The 21,413-nt window shown below is 35.7% G+C and overlaps 1 protein-coding gene across 3 annotated transcripts in view; it reads left to right on the top strand.

Annotated features, from left to right (window-relative positions):
• The window catches only part of LOC131425324 (epidermal retinol dehydrogenase 2), a 75,434-nt gene that overhangs the window by 50,820 nt on the left and 3,201 nt on the right, over positions 1–21,413 (top strand). The window contains exons 2-4 of one of the 3 annotated variants that reach the window (XM_058587133.1): positions 8,332–8,634; positions 8,703–8,880; positions 8,940–9,486. The exons of the other annotated variants lie outside the window; for them this stretch is intronic. Of the exons in view, the coding sequence (XP_058443116.1) occupies positions 8,332–8,634; positions 8,703–8,880; positions 8,940–9,383 (925 nt within the window). The 3' untranslated portion in view covers positions 9,384–9,486. Of the gene's footprint in view, positions 1–8,331; positions 8,635–8,702; positions 8,881–8,939; positions 9,487–21,413 lie in introns of those variants that run through there. 3 annotated transcript variants of the gene reach the window in all.

Raw genomic sequence — 21,413 nt, 5'->3', positions numbered from 1 at the left:
CGCAATGCCTGGCAACGCAAACATCGTCGTTTTCATAATGCTGAGACACAAAGAATGTTCAAACACTCCAGTGAAAGTTGTCGTAAATTGAACGCGCGGCTATACAAAGATTACGTCATGCGAGTTCAAACTGACCTTCGACGGAATCCCAAGAAGTTCTGGACATTTGTCAACTCAAAGCGAAAATGTTCATCCATTCCTCCAAATGTTTGTCTCGACGGCGAGGAGTCTAACTCAACGGTGGATTCGTGCGAGCTGTTCGCAACATTTTTCGCTTCGGTATTTGCTGGAAATACTGCTTCCGACGCCGAAGCTGATGTCGCTGCTATGGACGTTCCTGAAAATTTAGTGCGTATGGATACGTTTATAATTACTCCTGAAATGATTCTCGCCGCTGCGAAGAAACTGAAAAAATCGTATTCAGCCGGACCCGATGGAATACCCGCTGCAGTTTACACTAATTGTACTGCTGCTTTAGCTGAGCCTCTGTGCATTATTTTCAACAAATCTTTCGAGCAAGGCATTTTCCTGAGATTTGGAAGCAATCCTTCATGTTCCCTGTATTCAAGAGTGGTGACCGTCGTAATGTAAGAAACTATCGAGGCATAACAAGTTTATCTGCTGCTTCAAAGCTTTTTGAAATAATTGTAAGCAATGAGATGCTCTTTCGCACTAGACATTATATCTCAACTGAACAACATGGGTTTATGCCTGGACGCTCGGTCAGCACAAATTTATTAGATTTCACTTCGACCTGCATTTCGCGTATGGAGGAAAAGGTACAAATCGATGCGGTATACACGGATCTAAAAGCAGCGTTTGACCGAATAGACCACCGAATACTCCTTCGAAAGATGTCGCGATTAGGTGGAACTCAAAAGTTCATTGATTGGTTATACTCTTACTTGTGTGGTAGAGTTTTACGAATAAAATTGGGCTCGAGCGTTTCATCTCAGTTTACGAATGTGTCAGGAGTACCTCAAGGCAGCAATATGGGTCCGCTTCTGTTCTCTTTGTTTTTCAATGATGCTATTTTGCTGCTCAGTAACGGCTGCAGATTAGTTTACGCTGATGATTTGAAATTGTACCATGTAATTCGATCTATTGACGACTGTGTCCGGCTCCAACAGCTCCTCGATACATTTGTTGCTTGGTGCAAAAGAAACTGGCTGATTATCAGTACTGCGAAATGTCAGGTCATAACGTTCCACCGAATACAGAATCCATTGCATTTTGATTATCAAATTGATGGACAAACGCTCCAAAGAGTTGATCATGTTAACGATCTTGGTGTTTTGTTGGATGCCAAACTTACATTCAACCTACATCGCTCAACTTTGATTTCAAAAGCAACACGGCAACTGGGTTTTATTGCCAAAATCGGACGTGACTTCAAAGATCCCCATTGCTTGAAGGCATTATACTGTTCATTGGTTCGACCGCTACTTGAGAATGCTAGTTTAGTTTGGAGCCCGTATCAGATTGTTTGGAACTTACGGATTGAACGTGTTCAGAAAAGATTTGTCCGACTGGCTCTAAGAAATCTTCCCTGGCAAAACCCGCTTGACCTTCCACCGTACCCCGATCGCTGTCGTCTGATAGGTCTTGATTCATTGGAACGGCGCAGGAAAATTCAACAAGCTGTGTTTGTGGCAAAACTAATCAATAGCGATATCGACTCACCGCAACTTTTGTCTCTACTTGATTTCCGTGCCACGCAACGATTGCTGCGTTCTACTAGCCTATTTCAACCGAGATATCATCGAACGACGTTCGGATTCCATGAACCGATAACTACATGTATAAGAACATTTTCCACTGTTGAAAATCTTTTCGATTTTAATGAACCGACACATAAGTTTATTCAGAAAGTGTTACGATCGAATATTTTATAACTTGACTGATATATTCATTAAGACTTATTATATTGTCAGATGAATAAATGGAATAAATAAATAAATAAATAAATAAATGGAATATAAGTTTGTTTTAATTTGAATTTTTGTTTCTGAAATTTGATTAGGCTTTTTTGAGAAAACGATTGAGCTTTGAGAAACGATTTTATACTGGAACCGGAATTCTAAAATCGGCATGGCCGAAGTCAGATAAATTCACCTGAGTAGCTGTATAGTTTACATTTTAGGTGCCTTCTGAATCGAAAACTAAATACCACCAAAACTGAAAAAAGTTAATTTTTTTATCGACTATACAAATCTGCTAACACGATAAACCTGATTAATTTATGTGGAATGGACATTTTTATACCAATCACCCTGTATCCCCGAAACCGGAAGTTGGATCTGACTGAAGAGCAAGATGTTTTATAGAATCTTGAAACTTTTCATTTGAATCTTAGATGATTCTTAGATTTCATTTGAATCTTAGATCGGTTCAGCCATCTACGAGAAGACACAATTTTGATTTCGTTTCACATCATCCTGTAGTTCCGGAACCAGAGCTCGGAACCAAACATAATTCAGGAACTTTGTTTGGGAGCATACGACTTTTCGTATGAATCTGAATTTGTAGAAAAGAAGTTTTCCGAGAAAATTGAGTGAATTATTTGTCACACACGCATTTGCTGATCTCGACGAACTGATTCGAATGGTATATTGATGTTATGTACTTCCAGCATTTATTGCTGTAAGTAGTTTAAAACAATATAATTAAAAAAATCTGCCATCATCTGGGCTGACATTATGCATCTCGAATCGAGTTGCTCGAAACGATTATTTTTGAAGTCGATTCGACTGAACTGAGGCATTACGTATCGCTTTCGACCTCGTGATCGAGATCCTAACAATGTGGTACTAGATTTCGACTGACGCTGCTCGAACTGTCATAACCATAGATGCCATTTATACAGATTTATCTGTATTATACAGATTTTTACATGTAGTTTTATCAAAGGCTTTTAGGTTTTGCAGCTTTCTTTGTAGTATTTTATCATATTTATTAGGAGATATTGCTTTAGCTAATATACCAGGAGCAATCCATTCTTTGTAGTATTCATAATCTATTTAGGTACTATTGAAGAGTCAAATATACGCTCATAGCACGAGATTTGATGCTTTTAACATATTCTAAATACATTCAAGGCGTTTGGACAAATTTTTCAATTTACTTGAGTTAGATATATGGGTAGAAACATTATTTGCTCATTGTTATCGAGCGAATAAGCTTTTTCCTACAATCCGTTTGAGCGACGTTTTCTGTCCACAGGATTCAAAAATTTTATTACAAACTACAGTTACTGGGCATAGGTTAGTTTCGACTTACTTTTGTTATTTTAAGTAAACACCACGCAGCTTTCAATTAATATGCTTTCTAAACAGTTCGACTTGTACATAATATGCCAAACACACAAAATATATATAACGATATACAAAACAATGCATTAAAATAAAGATTATCAATACTAATATGTTTATGAAAATCTAAGATGTTATCGATAACTACCTAAATAAAAAAAAACGTATTCGAAAACTCATAGTCGATAGTAATAAGGCCTTCGACCATTTCTTATCGAATTCAGTCGTTTACGAGCTCGATTGTTTTGGTTCCATAATGCCAAAACTTCTCGATAATCTAATACTTCTTCGAGTGAAGTCGAACGAAGCTCGATGATCGACTTCGAATCGAGAACCATAATACGAAACGTGGTCGATTCGATAAAATTTCAGTCGAATCGAGATACATAATGCCACCCCTGGTTTATATATGTCATATTCGAACGATTATGTTGCCAAAAACGAGCCGTGCTAAAATCGGTCCGAGGCTAAAAATGGACGGATTTTAACAATCTATGGCTTGTTGGATAGGTATTACCGTGCGGAATCTAAGTCTGAAAATATATTCTGTTTTCAAGGTCAATTGTGACAGATGCTGTCAAAAAACTGAAAATTTTGACATAAAACTTGGTATAACTCAAAAAGTAAACATCCGATCTCAAAACCATTCGATAGCGTTCTGGGTGACGGGGAGACTTTTCATTTGCGCCCAGTTTGATCAAAATCGGTCCAGCCATCTCTGAGATCTCGACCTCTTAGTTGACAACACACATACAGACACACACACACACACATACACACACACAGACCACAGGGCCTCGGAAAATTTTTCTCAAGTTTGTGCGAATTCTATACCTATTTTTTATATTTATAAAAAAAGGTAAAAATTAAAAATTAATCTTAAGCACTCAAAATTTACCCTGGGGTAGCTGTCAATTTCTCAGGCGAAAACGACATAACATGGAATTTCATCCGAGCTTGCATGACACATGATCAGAGCATACCAATTAAAGCTTCAGATAGTTTTATGGCACTTTTTGTTTTGCTGTCTACCAACAACCTACCTCTAGCATGCTACGCGTAGGACTGAAACTTTAGCTATAATTTCACTTCTATTTATAGATTCGCGTGCTTCGCTTCTGCATCGATTGACCAATCAGAGCGATGCTTTCCCTTTGATATTTCGCTTACTCCTTCAAAACCGTTGTCTATGGCAGAGAAATCCGGTATGCCGGAGATTTTTAGCATACAAAATAGGACACTGCTCGCTACTAATCAAAATTTCATTCATATATAAATGAAAACACGTGGCTTGATACATTCAAATCGAATCTAAGAAATCAATAATTGATACAAAATAAACTAAGCTGTAAGTGTTTAAAACCTGACCACATTTCTACGTGTATTTTCTCTCGAGTTTCTGATTTGCGCCCCTATATAGAAAATAAGGATGTGTTCCACATCAAAAATGAATACTGATAGTGACCGCCGCGACATTGAACCGAGAATTATTGGATCGCAAAGTATGTCTGTTAATCGACTGAGCCACAGAAGCACACATCTGTTTGGTTGATAAAAGGTGCATTTAAAATCATACAGTCTCACCCGCTAGCCGAATGCACAATACATTCGAAACCAGTAAAATTCAAGCTAATTTAACAATAGGTCATTACAACTAAAATTTTCCGTCATTTGAAAAATTAGTGACTGACACTAAAAATGCTTAAACATCGGGGCTCGAACGTACGATATTTACGTGCAAGAACTTGTAATACTGTAAGATTGAAAAATTCCATGACATGAAATTCATTGAAATAAAAACCGGCGACTTGAATCATTGGATCACGAAGTTACTCCTTTAATCTACTAAACCACAGAGACGCACATTAGTTTGGCTGGTAGATAGAGCATATAAATACATACAGTCGCGCTAGCTAGACAAATCCAAATTAGAGTCGGAATCGGTAGAATTCATTCTAATTCAACATAAAGTGATTATAAATGGAATTTTCTGCCATTTGACAAATTTGGTCTTTATGAATTGCATCGTATGTGGGATTAGGTTACCAGTGAAAGTCGCAATTTTGTGTGTGCTTACAAAATACACAGAAAAAAATAAAGACATGTAAATAAATAGTAATATGAAACAAACAACTTTTGAATCGAAAATTTGATTGAAATCCATCATCGGTGTAGAAGAAAATTTAAATGCATTGAATCTTAAATGAATATAACTGTAAATGTAAAACAATGCTTAGTTTTACTTCAAACCTCTATTAAAATAAAAGGGATTATGATACAGCTTTACGTGGAACTTTGTGCTCCAAACATGTGCATGAAAAAAGATGCGAACTTTCAAAATATGTTTTTATCTGTGAAATCCTTTCGTAGTACAATTCTGTTCCACGGTTTTCCAGTGACTATTTCGTACAATATCCAGTATACATATTTTTCTTTCCAAAATTAAAGCAAACATCGTTCCAAAAGAAATGCTAGGCAAGTCCGTTCAGTAAAAAGTGTGTATGTCAACGTCAAACTAGCATGTCCACGTCCGATGGTATTCATTTATACCGGTGCTTTGTGCTTAATCTATTAAGTTCATTTTCACGTGCATGTGCTTGATATGTTTATGTTTTCTCTCGTGCCATCAGTGTCCGTCTATGCTATAGACTGTAATTGTGTAAGTATACGATTTGACTATCAACTGCTAACCAATGACGTATGATGTCACAGCAACACCGCAGGATTCAACCCGATTGATGCCATCCTTCTCACGAGCCGTGCTAAAATCGGTCCGAGGCTAAAAATGGACGGATTTTAACAATCTATGGCTTGTTGGATAGGTATTACCGTGCGGAATCTAAGTCTGAAAATATATTCTGTTTTCAAGGTCAATTGTGACAGATGCTGTCAAAAAACTGAAAATTTTAACATAAAACTTGGTATAACTCAAAAAGTAAACATCCGATCTCAAAACCATTCGATAGCGTTCTGGGTGACGGGGAGACTTTTCATTTGCGCCCAGTTTGATCAAAATCGGTCCAGCCATCTCTGAGATCTCGACCTCTTAGTTGACAACACACATACAGACACACACACACATACACACACACAGACCACAGGGCCTCGGAAAATTTTTCTCAAGTTTGTGCGAATTCTATACCTATTTTTTATATTTATAAAAAAAGGTAAAAATTAAAAATTAATCTTAAGCACTCAAAATTTACCCTGGGGTAGCTGTCAATTTCTCAGGCGAAAACGACATAACATGGAATTTCATCCGAGCTTGCATGACACATGATCAGAGCATACCAATTAAAGCTTCAGATAGTTTTATGGCACTTTTTGTTTTGCTGTCTACCAACAACCTACCTCTAGCATGCTACGCGTAGGACTGAAACTTTAGCTATAATTTCACTTCTATTTATAGATTCGCATGCTTCGCTTCTGCATCGATTGACCAATCAGAGCGATGCTTTCCCTTTGATATTTCGCTTACTCCTTCAAAACCGTTGTCTATGGCAGAGAAATCCGGTATGCCGGAGATTTTTAGCATACAAAATAGGACACTGCTCGCTACTAATCAAAATTTCATTCATATATAAATGAAAACACGTGGCTTGATACATTCAAATCGAATCTCAGAAATCAATAATTGATACAAAATAAACTAAGCTGTAAGTGTTTAAAACCTGACCACATTTCTACGTGTATTTTCTCTCGAGTTTCTGATTTGCGCCCCTATATAGAAAATAAGGATGTGTTCCACATCAAAAATGAATACTGATAGTGACCGCCGCGACATTGAACCGAGAATTATTGGATCGCAAAGTATGTCTGTTAATCGACTGAGCCACAGAAGCACACATCTGTTTGGTTGATAAAAGGTGCATTTAAAATCATACAGTCTCACCCGCTAGCCGAATGCACAATACATTCGAAACCAGTAAAATTCAAGCTAATTTAACAATAGGTCATTACAACTAAAATTTTCCGTCATTTGAAAAATTAGTGACTGACACTAAAAATGCTTAAACATCGGGGCTCGAACGTACGATATTTACGTGCAAGAACTTGTAATACTGTAAGATTGAAAAATTCCATGACATGAAATTCATTGAAATAAAAACCGGCGACTTGAATCATTGGATCACGAAGTTACTCCTTTAATCTACTAAACCACAGAGACGCACATTAGTTTGGCTGGTAGATAGAGCATATAAATACATACAGTCGCGCTAGCTAGACAAATCCAAATTAGAGTCGGAATCGGTAGAATTCATTCTAATTCAACATAAAGTGATTATAAATGGAATTTTCTGCCATTTGACAAATTTGGTCTTTATGAATTGCATCGTATGTGGGATTAGGTTACCAGTGAAAGTCGCAATTTTGTGTGTGCTTACAAAATACACAGAAAAAAATAAAGACATGTAAATAAATAGTAATATGAAACAAACAACTTTTGAATCGAAAATTTGATTGAAATCCATCATCGGTGTAGAAGAAAATTTAAATGCATTGAATCTTAAATGAATATAACTGTAAATGTAAAACAATGCTTAGTTTTACTTCAAACCTCTATTAAAATAAAAGGGATTATGATACAGCTTTACGTGGAACTTTGTGCTCCAAACATGTGCATGAAAAAAGATGCGAACTTTCAAAATATGTTTTTATCTGTGAAATCCTTTCGTAGTACAATTCTGTTCCACGGTTTTCCAGTGACTATTTCGTACAATATCCAGTATACATATTTTTCTTTCCAAAATTAAAGCAAACATCGTTCCAAAAGAAATGCTAGGCAAGTCCGTTCAGTAAAAAGTGTGTATGTCAACGTCAAACTAGCATGTCCACGTCCGATGGTATTCATTTATACCGGTGCTTTGTGCTTAATCTATTAAGTTCATTTTCACGTGCATGTGCTTGATATGTTTATGTTTTCTCTCGTGCCATCAGTGTCCGTCTATGCTATAGACTGTAATTGTGTAAGTATACGATTTGACTATCAACTGCTAACCAATGACGTATGATGTCACAGCAACACCGCAGGATTCAACCCGATTGATGCCATCCTTCTCACTCTGGAGTTTCTAGCGTTCCTACTGAAAGCAGTCGTCCGCTTCGTGGTATCTGTTTTTCAACTCATCGTTCCTCCGCCAGCAGCGGATGTGAGTGGTGACATCGTTCTAATTACGGGAGCCGGACATGGCATGGGCAAATGTATGTCGTTCCAATACGCTGCACTGGGCGCTACCGTCGTTTGCATCGACATCAATGAAACAACCAATTCGGAAACAGTGGCCCAGATTAAGCTCAAAGGTGGTAACGCCTTTGGATTCATGTGAGAATTACTCAGTCGAATTTTTAGAAGTTTCGTTTCAATCAAAAACAAAATTTTTCGCTCTTCAGTTGTGATGTTACAAATCGGGAGCAGGTCTTTGAGGTAACGAAAAAAATCAAGGAACAAGTTGGGGTTGTTAGCATTCTGGTCAATAACGCCGGTATCATGCCAACACATCCGTTGCTCCAGCAAACCGAGCAGGAAATCAGAAAGACATTTGATATAAACGTTTTGGCGCACTTTTGGGTAAATTATAACTATTCAGTATATTCCAAGTCTCAAATATTTACTGTACTTTTCTTCAGTTTCTTCAAGCACTGCTGCCAGATATGCTAACAAGAGACCGAGGTCACATCGTGGCCATGTCGTCAATCGCTGGCTTAGTCGGTTTAAATAACTTGGTACCGTACTGTGGAACCAAGTTCGCAGTTCGAGGACTGATGGAGGCTATGTTTGAGGAGCTTCGTAGCGATCCCCGGAAGCCGAACATCAAGTTTACCACCATCTTTCCGTACATGGTCGACACGGGCTTGTGCAAGCGGCCTTTCATGCGCTTTCCAAATTTACTGAAACTGGTCAATCCGGATGAAGCCGCTGCGGCTATAATCGATGCTCAACGTCGTGGCATTGTGGAGTTGTCAATTCCGAAGTACGTTCTCTATTTGAACACGTTCATGCGTATCTTCCCTCTTAGAACCGGACAGGAATTGGGCGATTTTTTGGATTCCGGGGTAAAGTCGGATTTGTGAGAATGGTTTTGAATTTTGGGTAGCTGCTTGAGGTTTTTGTTTATATTATTTCTGCTTTGTTAAAACATTGTACTTAGACAAATAAAAGAATGGTATAATATTAGACCGTAGTAATACTTTGAAATTCCAAATATTTTCCTCAATCAATTGACGATAACGACCAAACTCATTAACTCATTTTCCATTACCTTACTGTAAATAAATTATTGAATATTTTTTACGATGCTGTGTTTAACTGAGTAATATCATCAATTATATAAGCTGTTGATTACGCAGTAAAAACAATTTTATAGCTATTAGTAGAGTAAGCACGATTAGTAGTCAATTAATGAAACTGCCAAGAGAAGGACACTTTTTTCACAATATTGAAACTGTATGATCAGACTAATTATCAGACCTGATTTATCATTTACATCGAAAGACATATGATCACAAATACAAATCGAATTTATTTATCTTCAAATAACAATCACAGTGTAAGAGTTTACTTGTCATCAACCGATATTATTTCTCTCGCACCAAAAGACATTATAATCTCATTAGCTAGGTAAATGAGAAATCTATCCTTATTGGCAGTAAATCAAAAGGCTGATGATTAATGTTAGAGACATATCCGGACTGACGTGAATATAAATGACATTGGCTCGCTGAAGCTGAAACTGTGTTCTCGTTAATCCCGAATATCAGCTCAAGCGAACGACAAATACAAATTAAAATCTGGGCTAAATAAAAGATATATGATAATAATGATGAGTTCAATATCAAATATTTTGTGTTATCACAACGAACGTATAGGAAATAATAGAAAATAGGAAATAATACAGAATAACGCATGCACTATCCAAAATAATAAACATTTAAGCTGAAATTGTTACATAAGAAGAATATTGCGTTTGAATACAGTTAAATAACATTTAGTCGTAATCTAGGGGTTAACCTATTTAGTGCTTAGGGCACATAACCGTTTCTGCCTTTCTCATAAAGAAAGGTTATGCAATCACTGTGAAAACCGACTTTTAAAAGATGATGGCGCGACCGATTTTCACAAACTTAGGTTCAAATGAAAGGTCCTGTGGTCGCATACGTAGTTCCTGATTCCGACTTCCGGATCCGGATATATTTTCTAAATTTCTTTTCTAAATCGACCTCAAATTTTCTCCTATTATAGTTTTTATCAGTAGACGGTCAAGCAAACCGATTTCGGTTATTCTTTTAAGAGTCGAAGAAAATTATTTTGAAGAATACCGTAGTATTATAAATAATAGTGTGATTGATATGAGAAAGCATCATTACACCACTAAGTGGATTAAAACAGTTTTTTATACTTTATGTTTCGTCTACGACTCGTCAGTATAAAACAGCTTATATTACCAAGCAGATTAACATAAATCGCTAGGCAAACATACAGTTTCTGCAATATACAGAACACATTTTCTGCTTGCAAAAAAGTGCAACGACGATCGTGAATATCTCTTGTTTTATATTGTACATTTAAGGGATTTTTGTGTTCCACGTCAAAAGCACTGAGATGTTCGAAGGCTTGTCCTTTGGTTCAATATTGATGTTGTTTCCTGTATACCTCTCCTTAGCCGCTTTATTATATAGACAAGACACCAAATCAGTCCAAAATAACACATAATTAGTAGCAGGGTTGCTGAAATTCGCCTCATGCAACTCATTAACGTTCATCGCCTGCGAACGATTCAAGAACGGAGACAGCAAAGCATGTAATGCCGGACGAGGCAAAAGCTATGCTCAATATGTGACTGCCTGAGCGACTCGCAAGAGAGAGGAGGTCTTGCTTCTTCATGCTGGTTGCTATTCCGCCGTGAGCCATTCTCTACCATTTCAAGAGCAGGTATCATCAGGCACGAGTAGCGCTTACATTGAGTCAATTTTTGACTCACTGTGAGTCAAAATGCCAGCAATCATGAATGCAAGTGTACGAAAAAAATTGAAGACAAAAATTAGCGATGCGATGGAAGCAATTTTTTATTTTGCTTAGTTTAATTGTCTCGTAGATATTGCCCTGATAAAAAGTGTGCGTTGAACATCACAAATTAGCTTGGAAAACTTTAAACGTAATATCATTACTTATTATTGGAAGATGGCGAAACGATTGGGTTGGATAAAAATTAAACTGATAAATAAAACTAATAGTCCACTTCAAAACGTCGTTTAAAATCGTATACTAATGTACATATAATGTACTTCCTACTGCAATAAAACTAATGAAACAGTTGATTCAGATTTCACCGAATACTATTCTCACGTTCGTACTCCGTGCTGTTGAAATTTTGCGGCAAGTAATGGCAGATAGATTTTAAAAAAGCTGGAGTTGAATCACCTGAGGACAATCACTTTTGTAAAGTGAAAATTTTGCAGTTTATATGGCTTATATAAGAAATAAAAGGAATTATTTTCCACATATAACTGTAGCAACACTTTTGATTCTCTTTCGGGTTGGTTTGATATTTATTTTATTTATGATTTTGAAAATGGACTGAAATATCTACAGTGATATTTTTTAAAATCACATATGATTATGAATGATCAAGTCCAATACGCAATATCAATATGCAATGCAAATAGAGTGACAAAAATATATTCTGAATATTGATTACAGAGGCAAGTCTAATCTTTTAATTCCAGGGATGATTTATTTTCTCATGTTTTTATTATATTAAACACAATTTAACGCTTCTTCGCATAGATTTGATTTATAGAAGTAATAGGAGTGCAGGGTTTTCCACAACGTTTGAATTTACTGAGACGCCATGTAACTGCTTGCTCTGCAAAAATCAAAGCAATTAAGAAGAATGGCTAACAAAGAAATAGTCATTACTAACTAAATACTCATTCAGCATCTTTTACCATACATCTACACAAATTATCGATTAGAATAACTGTACTACGATCAGGAAATTAAGACTTTTAAATTGAGAATCACGGTTGTGGTTCCGGCCAACTGCCACAGGATGTCGAAGCATTTTGTAAAACGCAACAAAAAATTGGAGGAATAGATGTTCCATTGAAATTTACTTTTGCATTTTTGTATCGCCTTATTAACTTAGTCCTATTTTAATGCATTCATTAAATTTTTGCATTTAATGTTGTCATTTTTGGAGTTTCACAAAACTATTGCCTCGTAAGTTTTTCTTCCAAAAGCAAACAGCAAAATAATAACGTAATGTGATATCAGTTGAGAAATTGATGAGCTGAAATCAAATTAAGATTACAATCTGATATTGCTGTCAAAAATGTATTGAAAATAAAATGTTCTACAATTGACTCCCGAAGTGATCGGTTTAGCTTTTTTTTAAAAAAGAACATCCGCTAGAAGAAATTGTAAATTCAATTTCATAACATTTTACAATATTCATATTACAGAGGAAACGATTTCAATTTGAAAAATAACACAATCCGCGTGGTTTATCGATTTGTCAGATAGTGCGATTTAGAATTTTTGTTACTCATATCACACATTCAGTTTTGAAACTACTCATTGTATTATTTACCTTAAAACTGTGTTGAGCAAAAAAAATTTTACGTGAATACTTCAAGGATCACATACAAAGAGTCCAAATGAAATATAATTCTGTTATCACATAATCAGGAGATAGTAGGAGAATATAGGATCAAGAAAAAAAAATGCATTTAATTCCACTTTATTTAACGTCACTAATGTCACGAGACAGATAATTTTGTTGTGTTTGATTGTATGATACTTGATTTTTAGATATTTATTTCGTTATTGGAAACTGCGGAAGGTCTTCATTGCACGATTATCCATGGCACAGTTTCCAACAAGTAACTGTAGAGAGTTTGTTTGTTTTTGATAATAATAGAAATATCATTCTTCAGTAAAATCTTATGTTGGCCTCCAAATTAGTGCCTTATATAAAATTATAGAAGTTCTATTTCGGTTTTAGTTTCTATTATATTGTAGCTCTAACGCCCTGTATATTGAATGTGACGGAATTATTTGGTGTTTATGGTTCTTCTAGTATTTGTACGAACTGATAGTGTTTATCATCAAAGTTGGTCTCAACTTTTTTGGTAGTTGACTTGGTTCGACACAACTTGTCTCGAAGTCAATACAAATACTATTAGTTTATTATGAATGAAATTAAAAGCAATTATTAGTGTCATCACATATGTTTATAATTATTAAGTTAACGATCGTCGAATGGCTTTGTAATCGGTATATAAATAGTTTCACGATCATGAGAAACAATAATAATTGACAAAAACTTGGGACTATTACTTCTCAGGCATAATAAACAACCCTACATTCGACCGAATGAAAAATACCAATTTGGCATTTCGAATGAGGTATAATTTGTTTGGAAAAGTCGAACTCGATCGAAACACAAAATGAATTTATTATAGAACTACGGAATAGGAGTGAAAGTTACATATTTACGACACACAAAAACGCTCCATTAATAACCCTTTACAGTTTGATGATTAATCAATAACATATTCTGGCAGGTATCAAAGTTGTCCCTAATGCTACAAATCACGATTGAAGTATAGCAAACACCGAAGAAATGTGCAGTGAAGACAATTCAAAAAGATTCGACATCTTTCTTATAAGCTTTATACAGGAATAAAATTTTATCCTGGGCGGTCATTCAGTTGTACCACCATACGTCGCAGAGAACGAATCACCGTGAGTAGAAAATTCGACTCAACGCGAGTCATCATCACCACCGAATAGCTTTCTACCTAAATGCTTCGAAACGAACTCACTGCGAGCGAACAGAGTGCATATGTGATGCTTGCTTGCTTTGCCAAGCGGTTCAATTCTCTGAGTGGAAGGAAAGAATGAATAAAGCAGACACGGAATATATACAAACTGCTCGCCGCACGGAGAGCATCGCCGGTGAAGAGAATAGTTCACGAGTAATGTTTCATTGATAGGATCAGCAACCTTGATTAGTAGTGTAATTCCTTCTTTATTCATCTTAGCTCCAGCATCAATCTCATATAGGAAACCCGTTAGTTAGAGCCAGATCTACTATATCTGTGCAATCGCTTCGTACTTTCGCTATACCAGAAATAATGCATATTTTTCGAACTTCGAACTGCCACGATGTGATGCGATATAAAACTCAAGACCCGGAAGCTGTTTGACATTTGTTTCACCGTCCAAAACTCGTAGTCAAAATTCGTCATGCAACTTATGCACTCTTGTTTTCGAACTGGTTTCCTGCTTCTGGTTTCTGTTCCGGTTTTGGCATTGAAAATGCCTTACTCTTCGCTATACGGGGCCGGGTGTCAATTAAAAGTTTCAAAAATAGCCGCGTAACCTTTTTTCGTCATAATTTTGAACGTTAATAACTCAGTCATTCGTTGATGGATTGATAAAATTTAACAACCAATCGATTCGGAAACTTGTAACTTAAATATATATGGCAACGTCGTTATTTAAATAGCATACTATTGAAAAAATGGTTACAATTGACCTATGTTTTCATCGACCAATCCCAGCTGACCAAATTGATGTTATTTTCTTGTTCGCCATAGGAGGCTTTGAGTCATGCGTAAAACACCGCATCATTCTGCGTAGTTCGAAGAGGAATCTATAAATAAATGCTGCAAATAATTTCTTGATTTCAGTTGATGCTTGACTGTGAATGAAACAAGTAGCTCGTCCAGTGAGGTGATGACTAGATTGTATATGCGTTCGCTCATTGGATTGTCGCTTTTGCTAACTCACTGTACGAGGCTGGGTGTTAATTAAAAAAAATGCAAAAATAACCGCGTAACCTTTTTCTGTCATAATTTTGAACGCTTAGAACTCAGTCATTTGTTGATGAACTTATATAATTTAACTACTAATCGATTCGAAAACATTTAACTTAAACTTATGCGGTAACGTCATTTAAGTATTTCAATTGCATACCATTAGCGGCCCTTACACGATCATTAAAAGTGTCATTACTAAGTAATGACACTTCTGCTCAAACGCTCGTCATTACTGCATTACTGTACATCATTACTTTTTAGCATTACACGTTCATTATTAATGATGAGTATTTGTAACTACTCCAGCAATAGCAAAAGCAATAGCGGCCCTTACACGATCATTAAAAGTGTCATTACTAAGTAATGACACTTCTGCTCAAACGCTCGTCATTACTGCATTACTGTACATCATTACTTTTTAGCATTACACGTTCATTATTAATGATGAGTATTTGTAACTACTCCAGCAATAGCAATAGCAATATTTTTATTTTCGTTTAGCTGAAAATAAATTTGATTCGCCATTGAAACGTTAAGGTTAATGAAATATTAACAATTTAAATCTCCACTTTTTTCGCGTATGCTCTAAAGATATTCAGCACTTCCACAAAAAAATAAGAAGAAGAAATACTGTTGGTAATGATGGAAAATCCGGAATTCCATCATTACTCGTGTCATTACTGAACTCGTAGACCTTACACGATCATTAAAAGTGCCATTACTTTTTAGTAATGACACTTTTAATGATCGTGTAAGGGCCGCTATTGAAAGATTGGATTGAATTGACCTATGTTTTCACGAGCCAATGACGCAGTATGAACTATAGCGCAAAAGGGAATCTATAAATATATGCCCGAAGACATTTCTGCTTTAGTTTACCCATGACTTATCTTGATTCTCCGGTAACTAGCAAGCCAACTTAGAATTATCGGCGATAGATTTTTCGAACCTAATTTAAAGCGCTTGTATCTCTGTAATTTATTGATAAATTTTCCTCATTTAACTTGATTCGAAACAGTTTAAAAATGTTTTAATTTGTCAACGGGTAGTTTGCATACTGAAATCTCCATTCCCATACGAACACGGTGGCGCGCAAATAAATTCAATATGAAGTTGTGTTATGATGATAATCATAGATAATTATTTTTCATTAAATGTGGCTAAATACAAAGAACTATCTCTCAGGATAATCCCTCAGACCCTATTATTAAACCAAACAATAATCGTGTAACCTAATTGAAGTATAAAACATAATACTTTGGTCGATTCTTGGCTCCAAGAATCTTATAGAAGGGATCCAGACTAAGTGTAGCAAAAATAATGCAATGAAAATCGTTATGCAGTATCGATTTGCTGTTGCCCCATCAGGAATAAAACGCTTCAAAAGATTCGAAACTTAGTACGAATAAATTGCACAGACTCACAAGATGCAATAAACTACACTGAAGTCTTTTTTTATGCGAATTTACGTACCGCATAAAAAAACCGCATAACTCTGAAATTTCGCATAAAAAAAACCGAATAACTCTGAAACTTCGCATAAAAAAACCGCATGACTCTGAAAATTCGCATAAAAAAAGTCGCGTAAAAAAAACGCATAAAAAAGACCTCAGTGTACAGTATTAGAGATAAACTCAAGACAAGCTGATCTGCGATTTTACATGTATCATTTAAATCCTTACTAAACTGTGGTTACCGCCAGTTTCAGTTAAATTATCATTTACATTAAAACAACAAGTGTCTTATCACTACATGCGTTCATGTAATAATAAAATCAAGTTACAATACGAACAAAATTAAAAAATTTGGTTGCGTTTGCATTGATTCCTTAATGTGCAAAAGTGAAAATTAATTAAAGTAACAAAATATGATCTGTAGACTGTGTCACATATTTTCTTCCTTGTATCACTGCCATTCTATTTTCAGACACTTTCCGAAGATTATCGATGCTTTTTAACGAAGGATCATTAAAATTTCACTATTACTGAGTTTATTGGTTAACGGTTATTCAAATTTTTCATATTCACATTTTTCGATCAAAATATTTAAAATCTTCTCCAATCGCTGTTTATAAAATGATTAAGTTTGTACGTTCCCTGTCCAGAAAATTATTATGATATAAAATCGTTTCATTCGTCCAGATTTATATCTTGAGGTTGTTCGTATTAAAAATTGATCTTTTAAGTAATTTTGAAATCATCATAATTGACTTTCATTTAAAGGATATTTTCCAAAAATTTTCAAATGTTAAAATTTGTTGAAGGCATCAAAATAGAGTGGAATCAATTGTTCTGAAAGAATCTAATTGTCATTTTGATCATCAGCCAAAAATGTAAACACTAAAAGTAGAGTATGTTTGTAATTTGTTACTTTTAGTGAATCCATCATCATCTTTATTTTTGTATTTATTATGGATACCTTAGAATAATTTCATTTTTAATGTAATCGTGGTCGGTCGTGTCTTGAATACAACCGTCTAATTTTTTTATTACATTGAACATTCCGCTTCCTTCCTTTTCACCTTTCCTGCCACAGATGCTGGTTTTCGATCGAGAGTTAATCGATCTCCGAAGTATATGAAAAGTCTACTGTCAAACAAAGAATTTCAAGTTATTTTGTTATTTTTCCTTTCTCATATAGAAAGGCTATGCAATCACTGTGAAAACCAACCGAAGCCCGGAGGACCGAATGTCATATACCATTCGACTCAGCTCGTCGAACTGAGCAAATGTCTCTGTGTGCGTGCGTGTGTGTGTATGTGTGCATGTATGTAACAAAAATATGCCCTCACTTTTATCGGAGATGGCCCAACCGATTTTTACAAACTTGGATTCAAATGAAAGGTTTTACAGTCCCATAACCTGCTGTTGAATTTTTTTTGGATCCGACTTCCAGTTCCGGGACTAAGGCTTGACAAGAGAAAAATTACCGATTTCATGAGTATTTTTTCACAAACGATAGTCAAAAACAGGTACAAATCCCATAAAACTGTCTGATAAATTCTTCTAGTTTGCAAAACTTGTTAGTTTGTGGGCATAAAAACTCAAATCCGCACTACTGGTCCCCCCTTTTTCTGTTCCGGAAGCATCCATGTAGTAACAGGTTTTTCATTTGATATGTTTTTTTTTCTTTTAATTCTTATAGTTAGCTCTAAGTAACCGAGGGCATATAGTTACTTAGAACTAGGATAATTGTTTGTACATTGTCGGAGGTTTTAAACTCTGGGGATCCTGCGTCCGGTTTTTGGTAGGCAGTGGCTGAAGGTTTGGATCTTAGATGATCATTTATCCAGGTGACGTTGCGATGGTGGTCGCATCCATCTGTCAGTGTGAGTCCGCGGGAAACACTCCCGAGTTCGAAGTCTTGGTGGGTGGTGGGTGGGTTATTTGTTATTGTTGTCATGCTATAGACGGTTGTAGACTAATTTTTTACAATTTTGTGCCAATTTCGTGAGCCAGTTGTTCTTCGAATACCACAATACTTCTGTGTTCTCAAACCATATTTCAAAACGTTCGCACATAACTACATTGCGTTAGCAGTGTTAGTTTCACCTTTATATTGAATGTTATGAAAAAGCTGTTACCATTTTGCAATCGTTGAAAATCTGACAAGTCTTAAGGCTGCGCCCTGTTGTTAATACGTTTCTTTTACCACTTGTGTAGCAGTTTAGTTGTTTCCAACAGTTTATTTCAAAATGCGTGGACTTTCAGCACAACATCATCAAAATATTATGTACTAACCTGGGCGATCGCTATGAAAGAAACCAAAAATGAAGGAGTAAATGAGAGCCATGCGAAAAGCATTCAGGAAGTTCGGCGATTATAAACGAAATCAGTGATGAATGTAGTAATAAAATTGGTATCTTCGTGCTGACGGCATTCTGTAGTTTTAACAATATATGAAACAGTTCAGAACAAGAAGCATCAATCAGGCTCCGAGTTCGAAAGTTGTACGATGCTAGCTTGGTATTCGAGCTGTATAATCATGGACGACAAAACCTGCGTCAAATTCTATTACAAATCCATACCGGAGCCACAATTTTTTACGGTGCAAGAAGAGCAAGTATTGACCCAGTCCTAGACTGCACTCTTAGGAAAAATGAAACATACACTTGACGTAAATTCAAGCATGCCGTAATTTGTCGGGTGTTGATAGAATATTGCATCTACATTACATTAAACAATTTTTTTTCCTGTTTCGATGTCAACTTAAGTTACAATAGCAGTAGAGTTACTGATATGAATCATTTGTACATGTTTGGAATTGTAATTTTTTTTAAGAACTTGCGTTTCAAGTCGGAAAATTCGTAAAGGAAGCCAATATCAGGCAATGGCTTTGATAAACAGAGAAATATATTTTAAAGAATGTTCACAAAATTGACACGACTATCTCGGCAGCCTAAAACGTGCAACAGTTTGGAAAAAAATGGAAAAAGTGTTAAAACTTGTCACCAAGAAGTCTCCGCTTAATCTAATGATGAATGTTCGTAAGAAGGAGCGCCAGCTACACACTTAAAAAAACCCTGTGATTTTACATCCTATTATATGCACATAAATGGAGCGTCGCAGTTCACGCAAATTTACGTCGAAGAACATTCAATATTGTGTCTAAAACTCAATGCATGAAAATTCGTTGAAATAAAAAAAGAATACTGATAGCAACCGCTGCGACTTGAACCGAGAATCATTGGATCGCAAGTACGTCTGTTAATCGACTGAGCCACAGAAGCATACATCTGCTTGGTTGGTAAAAGGTACACTCTAAAAAAAATTTGAATTTTACAGGTGACTTAATCCCTCATACGATGCAATTCATAAAGACCTAATTTGCGACTGTAACTTGCGTTCTACTAGCAGGTGCGACTGTATGAATTTAAATGCACCTTTTACCGGCCAAGCAGATACATGCTGCTGTGGCTCAGTCGATTATCAGAAGTACTTGCGATCCAATGGTTCTCGGTTCAAGTCGCGGTAGGTTGCTACAATTTTTTTTTTATTTCAATGAATTTCATGTCGTGGAGTTTTAGACACAATATTAAATGTTCTTCCACGTAAATTTGCGTGAATTGCGACGCAAAATTTTTCGTCATTTGGCAAATTAGGTCTTTATGAATTACATCGTATGAGGAATTAAGTCACCTGTAAAATTCAAAATTTTTTAGAGTGTAGCCTACAATCGCCAGATAGCACGCTGATTTTTACGAGGTACATGATTTGATTTTCAAAAAAAAAAAATTGAGAGGATTAATGAAATCTTTATAAAAATTGATAAAATGATCAATGTTGTTTAATTTTTTATGATGATTTCATGCAAATGTTGACCATGGTTCCGCTTTAGATGGCCCATGTGCATGGTTTAATTTTGACACACTCTATCCAACATATCGGCCGGTAATTCACGAATAATGCCACCGGCCCTTAATCCACACCAAACAGTGACATTTTTGGGATGCATTGATAGCTTTTGCAATGTTTCTGGCTGGTCTTCACTCCAGATGTGGCAGTTTTGCTTTTTGACGTATCCTTTCAACCAGAAATGAGCTTCGTCACTGAACACAATTTTTTAATAAAAAGGTGATCTTCCTACAACTTTGCCAGCGTCCATTCATAATTAAATTATAGACCAAACGAAGATTCATGATTAAATTATAGACCAAACTGAACATGTTTGACAATGACACAAAACACGGTTCACGTGTAATCTATCAAAAGTAGTACTGCCAAAAAGGTACCAGTAAAAATCACCCTTTATTCACAGTACATCCATACAGCAAACAAATATAAAATTTACAGTTGATGCGAATCCACACATGACACAATTAATGAAAATATAATTCGTAAAATGATGAAGTTTAACAACAATAATTCAAATATGGGTCAAGCGAATATGTCGGTCTTGGAAATGGTAAATTTACAAGATTTTGTCTATATGAGCAATACAAATTGAACATCCAACAATTTTGTACTATTTCCTCTGAAAACAAGGTGCGTGCATACTTTCGGGAACTGTCTTTAATAGCCCATAGCTAGATTGCCATTTTTCTTCCTCACCTTTATGTGAGTCTAAGTATATGTATTCAAACATATTCTAAGAAAATATGTTGACTCGAACAATCAACTCGATGTACAAACATTTGGACAACTTTTTTCATAGTTCTCAACTGAAAATTTTGATATTTCCGATCCTTCTTCTTAATCCTTCAAGTTTATTAAAGTTCCCCTTAAGAATTGTCAATTATGACTTACTTACCAATCGGATGAAGTTGTGGACAGTTTA

The sequence above is a fragment of the Malaya genurostris genome, chromosome 1 (assembly GCF_030247185.1).
Source record: "Malaya genurostris strain Urasoe2022 chromosome 1, Malgen_1.1, whole genome shotgun sequence".
NCBI lineage: Eukaryota > Metazoa > Arthropoda > Insecta > Diptera > Culicidae > Malaya > Malaya genurostris.
This window is presented reverse-complemented; position numbering and strand designations above follow the sequence as displayed.